This window comes from Musca autumnalis, unplaced genomic scaffold (assembly GCF_047663935.1).
Source record: "Musca autumnalis isolate F117 unplaced genomic scaffold, ASM4766393v1 scaffold_2, whole genome shotgun sequence".
Taxonomy (NCBI): domain Eukaryota; kingdom Metazoa; phylum Arthropoda; class Insecta; order Diptera; family Muscidae; genus Musca; species Musca autumnalis.
In genome coordinates, this window is record NW_027411755.1 from 177,672,267 (window position 1) to 177,688,851 (window position 16,585).

Genomic DNA, 16,585 nt, shown 5'->3' on the forward strand with positions numbered 1-16,585 from the left:
CCATATATATAACACAAATCTTATTAATATAGTCCCTTAGAATATGGTTCATCATTCTTTGAAACGTAGCAGGTGCATTCTTCAGACCAAAGGGCATTCTGATATACTCAAAATGTCCCATAGGTGAAGAAAATGCAGTTTTAGGTATATCCCTTTCATCCATCATTATTTGATGAAAACCTTTCGCCAAGTCAATGGTTGAGAAGTATTGAGCCCTACCCAGTTTATCAAATAATGCATCGATATTGGGCATTGGGAATTTATCATCGACAGTTATGGAATTTAGTTGGCGGTAATCAATAACTAAACGCCATTTTTGAATACCGTCCGCTCCAACTTTCTTGGGTACTATCCAAAGCGGAGAATTATAAGGCGATTTACTCGGTCTTATTATCCCCTGGTCTAGCATTTCCCTAATCTGTCTTTCTATCTCTTTCTCATGCATTTTTGGATATCTGTAAATTTTTGAAAATATCGGTTTATCTGATGTTGTTGCAATAGTATGCTTTACTTCCGGGGTCATAGGTAAGGATTGCCCCTCTAAATAGAACGTGTTTTTAAATTTACATAAAATCTTATCCAACCTATTCCCCTCTTCGGTACTTATATAATCTGGTACTTTAATGCTACAGGTTTCCAGGTGCTGAATCTCCAATATGGTTATTTGTTCATAATTTATTGGAGGTTGATTATTTATTAAAGATACCCTAGTATTGTCGATCACCAGTTGTTTATTCAAAAGGTCTATTATTACCCCCATTGGCAATAAAACATTGTTTCCTATGATACAATCGAAGTTACGGTTTTTTAACTCTATTAATTTTACTGACATGGTTTCGCCAGCCCTGTTAAATTCAAGCGGAACATCTACGATCACTTCTTCAGTTACATTTTTGCTTCCTGTTAGAGTGTTTAATACTAAATTATATTTGATTTTACGTTTTGAAGCCGTTGCCCCAAATATCCTGTAATCACCTAATGTTGTTGCAGCACCGCAATCTATTAGGCATCTTACTTTAATTCCATTGATAGTTAATGGAATTATTGGTAAGTAGGATTTTGGGGCGGTGAATGAAAATTTTCACCATTATTTATATTTCCTATTTCCATCGGCTCATTATTATCGTTATACCTATTACCGTCATTATCAAAATTAAATCTTCTATTATTGGAATGATTATTATTATTATAATTATTATTGTTATGATTATTATGAGCATTTTGATAGGATTTCTTTTGTTTGAATTTTTTATTATTTTTAGCATGGTTTTTTAGCCGAATGTCTTTAATAAGATCATTTTCGGTAAGATAAGTAATCGCATCATTAATATCGTCGATATTATTTTGTATTAAAAGAGTTCTAATGTACAAAGGTAAGTAGTCTATATAAATTTTAAAAATATTCCTCTTATTTTCCAGAGGTGTAAATAATTCGTTATCTGGGCTTAATGTATATTTAGTATTTAATTTACACAAGATTTTTAATAATTGTTCGTGTAAGTCATGAATATTTTCGGAACTTACATTCATTGCATCATCTCGTAGCTTGAAAAAGGATTCCTTGATACCGAACTCTTCCTTCAGTTTCGTGATTATCTGATCCCATGTTGGTTGCATCAATGTTTCCACCGCCTGCAGTGCCTTTCCTTGCAATCTGTTAGCTAGGATGTTTGTAATTATCGGCCTATGTTCTTCTTGTATTAGTGAGAGTACTATGTTTACATCTCTTAGATAGTTTGATAACAGGTACTCTCCGGTACCATTAAACACTGGAATATTGCGCGCTTCTCTGAGCGCTTCGGGTAATGATAGTGCCATGTCGTTGTTTTATTTAATTCTTCTTAAATGTTGTTTTACAGTTAGGCAATTATCTTTTTGGTTAGGTTTAGGTGGAGAGATTTTTTTTATTATGTTTTTGATTTTTCAACTTTTATATTCAAGTAGGTCAATTATAATTTCTAGTTTTTAACGTTTATTTATCGTAGATTTTAAGTTTTAATTCTGTAGATTTTAGGCACAATTCTTTGTGGTATTAACTTTAGTTAATTTAGGCGTAAGTTTTAATTCTTCAACTTTATGTTTTAACACTTTAATTTGTAAGTTTTAAATTAACAAGTTTTTAACTATTTGTAAATTTTAGTTTGTTGAGTGAGTATATGTGGTTTTAACTTTAGTTAATTTGGGCGTAAGTTTTAATTCTTCAACTTTATGTTTTAACACTTTAATTTGTAAGTTTTAAATTAACAAGTTTTTAACTATTTGTAAATTTTAGTTTGTTGAGTGAGTATATGTGGTTTTAACTTTAGTTAATTTGGGTGTATATAAAAATTTGGTTAAACGTTTTGTTTTCTGATTCACAATTCTAGTTTTGTGTTTTATGTTGAACAACTTAACTTCTGTTTGTATGTATGTTATGCTGTAATTCACGTCACATCAATGTGTTTCTTATTTTTCACAATAAAATTTTTTTTTTTGTAAAAAAAATTTGTCACTTTTTTCGAGCAAATTGTTAAAAAAAAATTATCACTTTTTTTTTCGAGCAAAAGAACGGAACGATAGTTTTCGTAAAGGATTCAGTTTTTTACCCTGAATCCTACCGACTGCGCCAGTTAAATAAAAAGACAAAAAATTTACTTTTTATACGTTTTATTTTTTATTCAATGCGGTATTATACAACCGTATTGTTAGGAGTACATTAACAGACTGAATTCTTAAAATTAATACGTTCTTTATTTCCAAAGAATCGAATCTTAAGTTCTTTGTTTGACGTGGGAAAATCAGAATTTAATTATGCAGCTGAGTAAACAATCTCAGTTGCAATTTAATAAACAGTAGCCACTGATGGTGGCCGTTTGGTTTAATGTTTAGCCACTGATGGTGGTCTTTTCAAATAAACATAAACAATTCATAAGATGAACGGTTCAATCAAAGGATTGATATTAAGACATTGCAACAATGTAATCCAAAGTTAAGCTGTAAATACATTGTTGCAGTTTTCATTTCTAAAGTTGCATAGGTTTTATATTTAGCCACTGATGGTGGTCTTATCAAATAAACATAAATAATTAATGAAATGGACGGTTCAATCAAAGGCATGGTAGAACAAATACAAGGTAAAGTTAATACTACAACAAATACAACTCGAACAACAACCACAAAGGAATTTGTTTTTGTTTGTAAACCTTAGTGTCAACGTAAATGTAAACAAAACAAGGAAATGTCTATAAATTATTGGAATTTAAAAAACTAATATTTTTTCACATTTGATTGAATATTTTGGAAAACATGAATGAAAACTCGTTAGATTTTCAATTTGAATGTTTCCATATCATTCCACTAAATGCATAATTTCTCGCAGAAAGTAGAATACTTGCAAAAATGTTTCGGGTCGCTGGTAATTCATTGAAAAAAGAGAAGATGTTTCAATCATTTGCTTTTGAAAACAAAAAAGCACATGTTTATTAGGGCTTTATTCTTTTCAAGTTTAACAAAATACCACACATATTAACAAATATTGTACCGCCTCTATAAGCGATGTTTTAGTGTGCGGCATGTCGTTCGGACCTGGAGGAGGTTACATGTCAATGATATGAAGCCGTCTTTATGGGAAATAGTTTTTTTTTCTGATGAATAAATTTGTTCTTCAAAAATATATATCCCTAATATACATCGAACATAGAAATAAATACAAAAAATGTCGAATGGAATTTGACACTAACACTACAACCCAGTTCAGTCAGCTGGGTATTGCTGCTACCTTTTCTTGTTCTACCATGAATCAAAGGATTGATATTAAGACATTGCAACAATGTAATCCAAAGTTATGCTGAAAATACATTGTTGCAGCTTTTGTTTCTACAGTTGCATAGGCAAATGTGCTGTGCTGGTTATATGGCTTTCACATATAACTGACATGTATGAACGTATGAGTGAAAAAAAGCAACAACCACATTATGTTTTTGTTTGTTTTCATTCATTTACACTGTACGTGAGAGAGAGAAGCAAATGCAAAAACAACTCAGTGGGCGCCCTCACTATACGGTCTAAGCAAAGAAGCACGACCCTGGTATACACACAAATGTTGAGGTTGTTTATTGAAAGGCAAAAGAACAACAAACACATAGGTACATACAAAATTCCAAAGAAATTCATAACACACTTTAATAAAAGAAAAACTGAAACTGTAAATAGTCACACTTTTAAAAAGGAAAAATATATAGAAACGTAGTTGAACGCTTCTCCTTAGTTGTGAAAATAAACAAATTGTCCTCATAGTTGAAATCATCAGCGGGGAATCGGCATCTAGAATCAAATGATTATGTAATGTATTAAATAAATATGGATATGCCATATTTCAAAAATACATAAGTATGTATGTAATTACCAATATTAAATGCGATTTCTTCCTTGTCCAATAAAATAATTCCATTCAACTTTCCGATTCAATTATAAAATGTATTGGGCATTTAATTTACTAAAAACCACAATTTCTTTAAGAAAACACAAAACACTAATTTATTCACTCACTTTACCGTCTTGACTCTACAACGGTGATGCTCAAAATATGTTGTGCATTAATCTCTCTGAGCGAGACTTTCCTTTGCTAAACCACGACGGATGAGAATAGAGAGCACATATGTTGTTGTTGCAGTCACGTTAACGTATATGGGTGATCTTTGCTGCTCTACAACAAAGGTAGGCATTGTGACTCACAAGAGAGCCCATGTGCTCTAAGTGAACGTAAATTTGTTATCGCTCACAGCCTGTGTAGATGCTAACACGTTGTGAACAACAACAAATTTACGCTCATTGAGTGCACAAGAGAGACCCAAAAATTTTCTCTGTCTCACTCTGCTCTACAAAGGCATCTAAAACAGACATGACCAAAAAGAGAACGGAGAAAATTCAAAATATTGGCAACTTATATCAGTGTGTTAGTAAGTTTGTATTCACGCAAGCTATAAAACAATAACAAATCAAAACATTTGTTCTCTTTTGTACGCTCTTTCTGTGCATTCGGGTCGTGTGTGTGTAAATTGGCGAAAATGATCGGCACCGCCGTGCCAAAGAAGAACACATTTGATCTAAAACACCGAAGAAAGAAAAAAATATAATTCATATCATTTCTTCTTTTCTTCTTCGCCTGCTAAGTTGGTTAACAACAACAAAACAAGAAACACACGCGTTTGTCGCATACATGCCACCAAAGCCCCCTTCTTCGCTTCTACGTCTTCTATTATACAATACACACAACTCTTCATTATAAAACAGCATTCCACAGCCGCGAGAGCACTGTTATTACTCTCGTTGACAAACATCCTCTCTCTTACTTACTTACTTAGCTGGCCCATTACAGAACATTTGTTCTATAGGCCGAACTAAGAAGAGATCTCCATTCCTCTCTATTTGTTGCTTTGCACACTGGAATACCGCGCCTTGTCATCTCATCATCCACTTGTTTGCGCCATCTATTCCTTGGCCTGCCAATTCTGCGTGCACCGCCATGTGGCATGTATTCATACGCCTTTTTAGCGGGTTCATCATCTCTCATTCTTATGATATGGCCTAGCCAACGCAATCGCTGCATCTCGATACGTTTAACAATATTCATGTCGTTGTATAGCAGATACAGCTCGTGGTTCATGCGACGTCGATATTCACCATCAACGCAGATTGGTCCGTAGATCTTTCGAAGAATTTTTCTCTCAAACACACCAAGCACTGCCATGTCTGCTTGCGCAAGTACCCAGGCTTCGGAGCCATACATCAGCACGGGTAGTATCAGTGTTTTGTAGAGCGTTATTTTTGTTTGACGAGATGTGGCTTTGTTTTTAAACTGCTTACTTAATCCAAAGTAGCATCTGTTGGCCAATACAATTCTTCTTTTTATTTCACAACTGATGTCGTTTGATGTGTTGACGGAGGTGCCGAGGTAGACGAAGTCTTTTACTACCTCAATATTATAGGAACCAACTTCCACAGTCGGTCCGAGCTCAATGGACGCATTGCGCGTCGACACCATCAACTTGGTCTTCTCACCGTTTACCGCCAGACCCACTTTAGCAGATTCTCCTTCGACCTTTATAAAGGTATCAGTTACTTCTTTTACTGATCGACCCATGATGTCTATATCATCAGCATAAGCAAGTAACATGTGACTGTTGGTGTAGATTGTGCCACTTCTTTTGACGTTTGCCTCTCGTATAACCTTTTCTAGCAGGATGTTGAAGAGGTCACACGAAAGGCTGTCTCCTTGTCTGAAACCTCTTTTGGTACCAAACTCTTCGGAGAGGTTCTTTCCAATTTTAACTGAGGACCTCGTGTCAGTTAAAGTCATTTTACAAAGCCCGATGAGCTTTGCGGGAATACCAAATTCAGACATGGCTTGGAATACCTTTGAGCGCAGCGGACTGTCGAAGGCTGCTTTATAATCGACAAAAAGGTGGTAGGTGTCGATCTGCATCTCTTGGGTATTCTCCAGGATTTGCCGCAGGGTAAATATCTGGTCAATGGTGGACTTGCCAGGTCTAAAGCCGCATTGGTATGGTCCAATAATCTCGTTGACCATTGGCTTTAGTCGTTCGCACAATATCCCTGACACGATCTTGTAGGCAGTAGGGAGTAGACTTATGCCCCTATAGTTAGAGCATACAGTCTTATCTCCCTTCTTGTGGACGGGGCACAGGATACTCAGGTTCCAATCGTCGGGTACTCGTACTTCCTGCCAGATGGTGCTAACTAGCTGATGAATACACCTTATCAGCGTGTCGCCTCCGGTTTTGAACAGCTCGGCTGGTAAGCCATCGGCCCCTGCTGCCTTATTATTCTTCAGCCGATTTATTGCTGTCTTTACCTCATCTTGGCTGGGCGGTATACATTCAATAACATCTTCTGGGATTGGGACTGTGGTATCTTCGTCGTCTTCGCTGCTATTGGATACCAACAGATTTGAAAAATGTTCTTTCCATATCCTGAGTACACTATCTGTATCAGTTACCAAATTACCTTGCTGGTCTCTACAGGAGGATGTGCCTGTACCAAAGCCATCAGTTTGATGCTTGACTCTTTGGTAGAATTTTCGGACTTCATTCTGGCTCCTGTACATCTCGATTTTTTCACACTCCCGCTTTTCCATCTCTCTCTTTTTCCTGCGGAAAAGACGTTTCTCCTCTCTCCTTTTCTCCCTGTATCTCTCTCGTGCGCTACGCGTTGCTACGGATTGTAAAGTAGCCTTATATGCCGCATTTTTCTCTTCGGTGGCAGCACGACACTCCTCATCATACCATGGATTCCTTGGTGGAGGTCTCTGGTATCCAAGTATGGATTTTGCGGCTGTTTGCATGGAGTGGGCAATGCTTTGCCATTGCGCTGATATGTTATCGGGATGAGGAGGGCTTTGATTAAGCAATTGGGCTAGTTGAGTGGAATATGCTGTGGCTATCTGTTGTGATTGCAGCTTACCGATGTCTAACTTTCGTGTTGTGTCTGTTCGTACTTTGTTTGCTACGTTTAAGCGGGTGCGTACCTTTGCTGCAACAAGGTAGTGGTCCGAATCAATGTTTGCGCCTCGGAACGATCGTACATCCAACACGCTCGATGAATGTCTTCCATCTATCACAACATGATCAATTTGGTTTCTTGTTTTCTGATCTGGAGACAGCCAGGTGCCCTTATGAATATCGAGATGATTAAATCTGGTACTGCTAACTACCATGTTTTTTGCAGCTGCAAAGTCTATCAGCCTCATACCATTGTCAGATGTTTCACTGTGGAGACTGAATTTCCCGACTGTTGGGCCAAAGATATTCTCCTTTCCAATTTTGGCATTAAAATCGCCTAGAATGATTTTAATGTCATGGGCAGGGCAACGGTCATATGTTTCTTCTAAGCGCTCGTAAAATATATCTTTGGTCTGTTCATCCTTTTCTTCAGTGGGAGCATGAGCGCAGATAAAGCTGATGTTGAAGAATTTAGCTTTTATTCGAATTGCAGCAAGTCTTTCATTCACTGGAGTGAAGCTGGATACAAGATGTTTTAGTCTCCGACTAACTACGAATCCACAACCAAACTCATGCTTTACGTCATGGCAGCTATAATACAGTGCGTCACCTTTAGGTGTTGTTGTGACGCCTTTCCCAATCCATCGTATATCCTGTATGGCAGTAATATCGGTCTTGTACTTTTCAAGTACGTCTGCCAATGCGAAGACTGCACCTTCTCTATAAAGAGTGCGAACATTCCAGGTGCAGATTCGCAGATCATGGTCCTTAAAACGTTTGCGGGGTTCGTCAACTTTAGAGGGGTTTGTTTTTCTTTTCTTTCGTTTTTTCATAGTAGGCTGTTTTTTCTAGGGGAGGGTTACTAACCCGACGCCCAAACCCAAGTTTTTAACGTTCTTATGGGTGAACGCGCGGCACATGTTAGCTCACTACCTTTAACGGGTGTTAAAGGCAGTTCCCCAGGTGACACCACGGGGAGGTCAGTGTCCACTTGGGATGAAAGAGGGACCAAGATAAATCCTGGGCTTTGCCATGTTAAAACCGGTCAGGACCGTTCCTTGGTATCTTCCATCCCCTACGTCACCCAACATCCTCTCTCCACCCATGAAAAAAATGTTCTAACATAAAAATTTTATTTATATTTGATGTATATTTCGGCTAAATGTCAGTGAAAAGACGTTGTTTGTGTTTAGTTTTAAATGTATATTTTTGTTCCCATATTTCTTCAGGGATAAACTACAAAAAGAACAATCATTTACAATTTGATTATAACAATTATAACACAAAGATTACATTTAAAGAGAAAAGCCTCTGCTTTCTTACGCCGTTTGAGCTAAACTAAGTTTTTCTTTCTTGTTGTCTTAAGTGCTTGTTGACTAAGTTCCTGTATATGAGTGCACAGTGGTCAGTATCAGTTTTATAGTTCATTCTAATGTTTGTAGGGGTATTTATTATGTGCAACATTTCTAAAGTATATCGTTTTTGTAATTGCTTTCTTGTGTTAATATATCCACATCTTTGAAATTTGGCATATGTCCAGTTAATGTGCAATGTGCTGCTAAGGCCGTCTTTTGTTCTAAGGGTTTGTCCGTATTTTGATCCGACTTATGTCCGGAAAGTCTGGTTTTTAGTTTTGTTTTAGTTGTACCAACATATACCTTATGGCATATGTTGGTTCCGTCTCCATTGCACTTGATTCTGTAAACAACATTACACTTATCCTCCTTTTTTAACTTCGATTTTGTTTTGCTAAATATGTTGTTGACGTTGTTCGTAGTCCTTAGAGCTAACTGGTAATTGTCCTTATTATATATATTGGAATTCTTAAACCTCTCTGAGAATCCAGGTACATAGGTAATCGCTTTGTATACTTTTGCTTCTTTGGTTTCCTTGACAATTCTACGTTTTTCTTTCGTATGTTTTATTAATTCTTCGATAGTTTTATGTGGGAACTCATTTTTGGCTAGAATGTCGTAAATCTTTTGTTCGTTTGCCTGATGAAAATGTTCGTCACTTATGCTTAATACTCTATTAATAAAGATTGTGGCTGTATTGATTTTTACTCTTCGTAGATGTTTAGATTTGAAATTTATTAGACGTCCTGTGGCGGTTGGTTTTTGGTACCAGTCTAATGAGTTTCCTTGTCGAATTATGATTGAGTCCAAGTACGGCAGTTTTTTATTTACTTCCAATTCATGGGTGAATTGTATGTTTTTGTCAAAGGAATTTAGGATGTTTAAAGTGTTGTCAATTTCGGTTCTCTTCACAATTTCTAACAACAACAAAAAAACATGTTTTACCCAAACATCAAATTGAGATATGTTACAAAATGTTGCAAACATATATTTGTTTGCAACTGGTCCCAAACATATATTTGTTTAGATCCAAACATATTTCTAACATAAATTTTTCTGCGTGTACACGCTTCTTGCGGCTTTTGTAGTATTTCTCGGCTATGTTCTTCGCTTAACGCTGCATAAAGCTGTAAGCTTTCAAAAAGAAAATGACTTGAGCGGCTGCTAAAATGAGATGATATGCATCATAACAATCGTTATTTATTTACAGATAAAATATGTTCATTATAAAGAGAGAGAGAGAGCGATATCGTCGCGTATGCATTTTTGTCTATAGGATTTTTTACTTCTGCAAATCGTAATTTGCGCAAAATTAGTTGACTAAAAAATAGTAATTAACGCGAAAAACTTTATGCAACGAATTTGCTTATGTGCCTATATTACTTTGTATACATCTTTAGAAGTAAATCAGTGTTGCAGTAACAATATTTGGTAGATTTACTTTTAGAATTTATCTGAAATGCCCCTATTAGCCTTCACTCGGTTTTTTTATACACGTTTTCACTTAAAAAATATTTATGAAACATTTTTATTCATATGATAATATTTTTGAATTTTTTTTTCACAGTTACACAGAAACAGAAATTGTTACGTTGTGTAATTTGAAAAAATTGTTCCATTTCCCCATTGTTCCTTTCATATGAAAACATGACAACGTAAAAAGGCTCTTCATTTTACGTTTTCATAAAACGAGAATTGACCCCCAGCTCCGTTGATATAAAATTTTCACAGATAATTTGGCAGATTTGTTTGAATATCTAAGAAAATGATTCATCACTCTATTAACTGTAAAGAAAATGCGTAAAGTAGTGGAATTAAACCACTGTGCGCCGTGGTGGACGAACTTAGGACTTTCATAAACTTAAGAAAAATTATTATTCCATTTTGCTTCAATACAACTCGCGGTGAAGGGTATAAAAAGTTCAAACCCGTCAAATTTAAAGCATTTTTTACTTTTTTATTATAACAAATTATACTTAATTAACCTAACCCCTATTTGTTGTAACAATTCTTTTCAGAAATATGCCAAAAAATACAAATCGGCCATTGACAAGGGAATGAACTACTTGAGGCATAATTTACCAAATGTCAATGACATCTATTCCCTGGCAATTATGGCCAATGTGTTTCAAAAAGCTGGCAGCAGTAATGATGCAAATTTAATTCTTGAAAAACTGAAACCAGAAGGCCGAATAAACAATGGACTCAAATGGTGGACGAAAAATAATAAAAATGAAGAAAGTGCCAATGATGTTGAAATAACTTCGTATATTCTAATGGCCCTGTTAGAATCTTCTCCCCACGAAGATTACTCGTCCATATATAATTGGTTGTTGAAACAACGCAATAGTAAAGGAGGATTTGGTTCAACTCAAGATACAGTGGTTGGTCTGCAGGCTCTTATTAAATATGCCGAAAAAGCGTCAACGAGTCAAAATACCAATGTAAAGGTGCAATTTGTGGCCAAGTGTGGTGAAGACAAAAATCGCAAAGAAGGCCTAATTACGGTAGACGTTAGTAACGCATTGATTTTGCAAAGCGAGGAGGTAAGATTTATGAAAGCTATTAAAATGGACAAAGATCTCAAATATCTTTCGTTCTTCTCCCTACAGTTACCAAACAGCACCCGCTCAGTTGATGTTGTAGTTATGGGCCTTGGTCGTGTATATGTGCAATTTTCATATCAGTACTACACCTCTCAAGCAATGGCAGGATCACCATCATCGGTAGTTACAGAAACATCCAACAACCGGAAATCAAATGCCATTCTAAAATTTTCAACACGAATGGGTGAAACAACTATGCCATTGCCATCACCATCATCCTCTTCTGTACCAGCTCTGCCATCATTATTAGGTCCATCATCAACTGCACTACAAGCTCCACAAGCATCTACCATCGTGTGGGAATATTTCCATATAACACCTACAGCCAAAATAACTTCCACAAATGATATGTCATTGGAAGTTTGTTATACCTATCAACCCTTTACGGAAGAAGAAAAACTTACCAATATGGTTATCATGGAGATTAAATTCCCCTCAGGATATATGGCGAACAATGATAATCTTGCCAGTTTGCGAGACGAAGAACAGATAAGCCGTATTGATAGTCAAAATTCAGCAACATTGATAGCGATTTATTTTGAAAAATTAGAAGCAAATGATGAACAGTGTCTCACAGCTGTTGCAGACAAAATCCATGATGTTACATCGCTTAAAGCTTCCACAATTGATATGTACGACTATTATAATGATAAACGTCGTACAACGGTTCTGTATGAACTGAAGGAGTAGTGACTTTTTATTTAGAAAATAAGTTTGTTCAAATGAAAAGCTAAGGGGAAAATCATGATCCAATAATTTAATTCGCCTTAAAAAAAGTAATTTATAAATAAATAATAAAAGTTTTGTAATAAAATAGAGTAAGTTAATTTAAATATTTTTTCAAATTACACTAATGGCAAATTTTGCAACTTATTAAATTCTTGACAAACTACACGATTGTATTTCTATGTTCGCTTTAACTTCTTGCTGTTGCTGCGCGACCATTTTTTATCCACTTTGTTGTCCACTCGCAACCATTAGTGTAAAAATTCAGCCAATTTGGTCGAGAAACTTAGATAAAATTTTCAAAAGTCGGGAGGTACGGACCTATGCACAGTGGTCACACTTACATGGGATGGTATGACAAAAATACTTCTAATTAATATATCGAACTGACATTTTTATCAATGGGTCATACTTACTTAGCTGGCCATTAGACAACATTTGTTCTATAGGCCGAACTAAGAAAAGATCTCCATTTCTATCTGTCTATTGCTTCTCCTTCTGGAATACCGCGCCTTGTCATCTCTTCATCCACTTGTTTTCGCCATCTATTCTTTGGCCTGCCAATTCTGCGTGCACCGCCAAGCGGCTCCTATTTATACGGCTTTTTAGCGGGTTCATCATCGTTCATTCTTATGATATGGACTAGCCATCGCAATCGCTGCATCTCGATACGTTTATCTATACTGGTGTCGTTGTATAGCGGATACAGCTCGTGGTTCATGCGACGTCGATATTCACCGTCAACGCAGATTGGTCCGTATATCTTTCGAAGAATTTTTCTCTCAAACACACCAAGCACTGCCTTCCTTATCTGTACACAGGTTTCGGAACCATACATCAGCACGGGTAGTATCAGTGTTTTGTAAAGCGTTATTTTTGTTTGACGAGTTGTGGCTTTGTTTTTAAAGTGCTTACTTAAGCCAAAGTAGCATCTGTTAGCCAATACAATTCTTCTTTTTATTTCACAACTGATGTCGTTAGTTGCGTTTACGGCGGTGCCGAGGTAGACGAAGTCTTTTACTACCTCAAAATGATAGGAGCGAACGTCAACAGGTGGCCCGATCTCTATGGACGCATTGCGCGTCGATACCATCAACTTAGTCTTCCCGCCGTTTACCGCCAGACCCACTTTAGCAGATTCTCCTACGACCTTCATAAAGGTATATGTTACTTCTTTTACTGATCGTCCCATGATGTCTATATCATCAGCATAAGCAAGTAACATGTGGCTATTGGTGTAGATTGTGCCACTTCTTTTGACGTTTGCCTCTCAAATAACCTTTTCCAGCAGGATGTTGAAGAGATCACACGAGAGGCTGTCTCCTTCTTTCCAATTTTAACTGAGGATCTCGTGTCAGTTAAAGTCATTTTACAAAGCCGAAAGAGCTTTGCGGGGATACCAAATTCAGACATGGCCAGTAGGCCTATTCTGTAACTTTTTAACAACTTTACTCATTGTTTATTTTACAACAATTCCATTTGTTTGTTTTGTAGTTGTTACAAAAACAAAAGACATTTTAACGACTTTTCAATCGATAAAAGTTACAGAATTCCTATACTGGAATACCTTTGAGCGTAGTGGGCTGTCGAAGGCTGATTTATAATCGACAAAAAGGTGGTAGGTGTCGATCTGCATCTCTTGGGTCTTCTCCAGGATTTGCCGCAGGGTAAATATCTAGTCAATGGTGGACTTGCCAGGTCTAAAGCCGCATTGGTATGGCCCTATTACCTCGGTGACCATAGGCTTTAGTAGGTCACACAGTATCCCTGACATGATCTTGTAGGCAATCGGGAGTAGACTTATGCCCCTATAGTTAGAGCATACAGTCTTATCTCCTTTCTTTGGCACAGGATACTCAGGTTCAATCGTCGGGTACTCGTTCTTCCAGCCAGATGGTGCTAACTAGCTGATGAATACACCTTATCAGCGTGTCGCCTCTGGTTTTGAACAGCTCGGCTGGTAAGCCATCGACTCCTGCTGCCTTATTATTCTTTAGCCGGTTTATTGCTGTCTTTACCTCATCTTGGCTGGGCGGTATACATTCAATACCATCTTCTGGGATTGGATCTGTGGTATCTTCGTCGTCTTCGCTGGATACCAACAGGTTTGAAAAATGCTCTTTCCATATCCTGAGCACACTATCTGTATCAGTTACCAAATTACCTTGCTGGTCTCTACAGGAGGAGGTGCCTGCACCAAAGCCATCAGTTTGATGCTTCACTCTTTGGTAGGATTTTCGGACTTCATTCTGGCTCCTGTACATTTCGATTTTTTCACACTACCGCTTTTCCATCTCTCTCTTTTTCCTGCGGAAAAGACGTTTCTCCTCTCTCCTTTTCTCCCGACATCTCTCTCGTGCGCTACGCGTTGCTACGGATTGTAAAGTAGCCATATATGCCGCATTTTTCTCTTCGGTAGCAGCACGACACTCCTGGTCATATCATGGATTCCTTGGTGGAGGTCTCTGGTATCCAAGCACTGATTTTGCGGCTGTTTGCATGGAGTGGGCAATGCTTTGCCATTGCGCTGATATGTTATCGGGATGAGGAGTGCTTTGATTAAGCAGCTGGACCAGTTGAGTGTAATATGCTGTGGCTATCTGTTGTGATTGCAGCTTACCGATGTCTAACTTTCGTGTTGTGTCTGTTCGTACTTTGTTTGCTACGTTTAACCGGGTGCGTACCTTTGCTGCAACTAGGTAGTGGTCCGAGTCTATTTTTGCTCCTCGTAACGAGCGCACATCCAACACGCTCGATGAATGTCTTCCATCTATCACAACGTGATCAATTTGATTTCTTGTTTTCTGATCTGGAGACAGCCAGGTGCCAGGTTTTTTGCCGCTGCGAAGTCTATTAGCCTCATGCCATTGTCAGATGTTTCATTGTGGGGACTGAATTTTCCGACTGTTGGGCCAAATATATTTTGCTTTCCAATTTTGGCATTAAAATCGCCTAGAATAATTTTAATGTCATGGGCAGGACAACGGTCATATATTTCTCTCATAAAATATATCGTTGGTCTGGTCGTCCTTGTCTTCAGTGGGAGCATGAGCGCAAATAAAGCTGATGTTGAAGAATTTAGCTTTTATTCGAATTGTAGCAAGTCTTTCATTCACGGGTGTGAAGCTGGAGACCAGGTGTTTTAACCTCCGACCAACTACAAATCCGCAACCAAGCTCATGCTTTATGTCATGGCAGCTATAATACAGTGCGTCACTATTAGGTGTTGTTGTGACGCCTTTCCCGTTCCATCGTATTTCCTGTATGGCAGTAAGGTCGGCCTTGTACTTTTCAAGTACATCTGCCAATGCGTAAACTGCACCTTCTCTATAAAGAGTGCGAATATTTGAGGTGCAAATTCGCAGATCATGTTCCTTAAAACGTTTGCGGGGGTCGTCAACTTTAGAGGGATTTGTTCTTCTTTGGTGTCTCTCATCCCCTACGTCTCCCCACACAATGGACACAATAATCCATTGAAATGGCTGATTTTCGGTATTTTGAAGGTTGTGGCCTCAATATTCCTCCGAAATGGATTCGTTGTGGGTATGAAACTTTCCCCCAAAAATTTGTCGGTACAGGTCCACGCCTTAATATTGCCCCCATAGGACGGTACCTCCCTATCTCCGGTATTTTAAAGGTTGTGGCCTCAACATTTTTACGAAATTGCTGAAATATGGTAGTTAGTTATCATTTGAGGTATACAACTTTCCATATGAAATTTGTTGGAATAGGTCCATGTCTTCATATAGCCCCCATAGAACGATGCCTCCCGATTTTTGGTATTTTGAAGGTTGTGTCCACAGCAACCCACCGAAATGTCTGAGATTTGGTATTTAGTCTACGTCGGAAGTAAAAACCTTTCCGACTGAATTTTGTCGGTATAGGTCCATGTTTCGATATAGCCCTTATAGAACGGTACCTCCCGATTTTCGTAATTTTGAATATCCCACCGAAATGACTGAAATTTGTTATTAAGTCTACCATGGGGTTATAAAATAATCCAGAAAAGAATTATCAGTATATATCAACGTCTTCCAATATCCCCCATAGCAGTGTACATCTTGATTTTCGGTATTTTGAAGGTTTTAGGCACATTATCTTACCTTAATATCGGAAATTTGGTATTTAGTGTTCTTTGAGTCTAAAAACTTAACGCCAGGAATTTGTTGGTATAGATCGACGTTTTGATATAGCCGGTAGTTTGAAGGTTAAGCGACATTGTTTTACCGAAATTGCTGAAATTTGGTATTGTCTTCTTCATAAACGAAAGGAAACTAGTTGCTCCATTTTACTTAAATACCACTCGTGGTGGAGGGTATAACAATTTCGGTCAGGCCGAACTTAACACCGTTCCTACTTGTAGTTTTTTTGTTTTTGTAAAGCCCGCATTGAGCAGTTC

General features: G+C 37.5%; 1 protein-coding gene across 2 annotated transcripts in view; it reads left to right on the forward strand.

Annotated features, from left to right (window-relative positions):
* LOC141394924 (thioester-containing protein 1 allele R1-like) overlaps positions 1-12,352 on the forward strand; it is a 38,776-nt gene extending 26,424 nt beyond the window's left edge. For both annotated transcript variants that reach the window (XM_073970083.1, XM_073970084.1), the window contains 2 exons: positions 10,873-11,400; positions 11,467-12,352. In XM_073970083.1, the coding sequence (XP_073826184.1) occupies positions 10,873-11,400; positions 11,467-12,150 (1,212 nt within the window). In that variant the 3' untranslated portion in view covers positions 12,151-12,352. The remainder of the gene's footprint in view (positions 1-10,872; positions 11,401-11,466) is intronic.
* Positions 12,353-16,585: the final 4,233 nt, after the last annotated feature.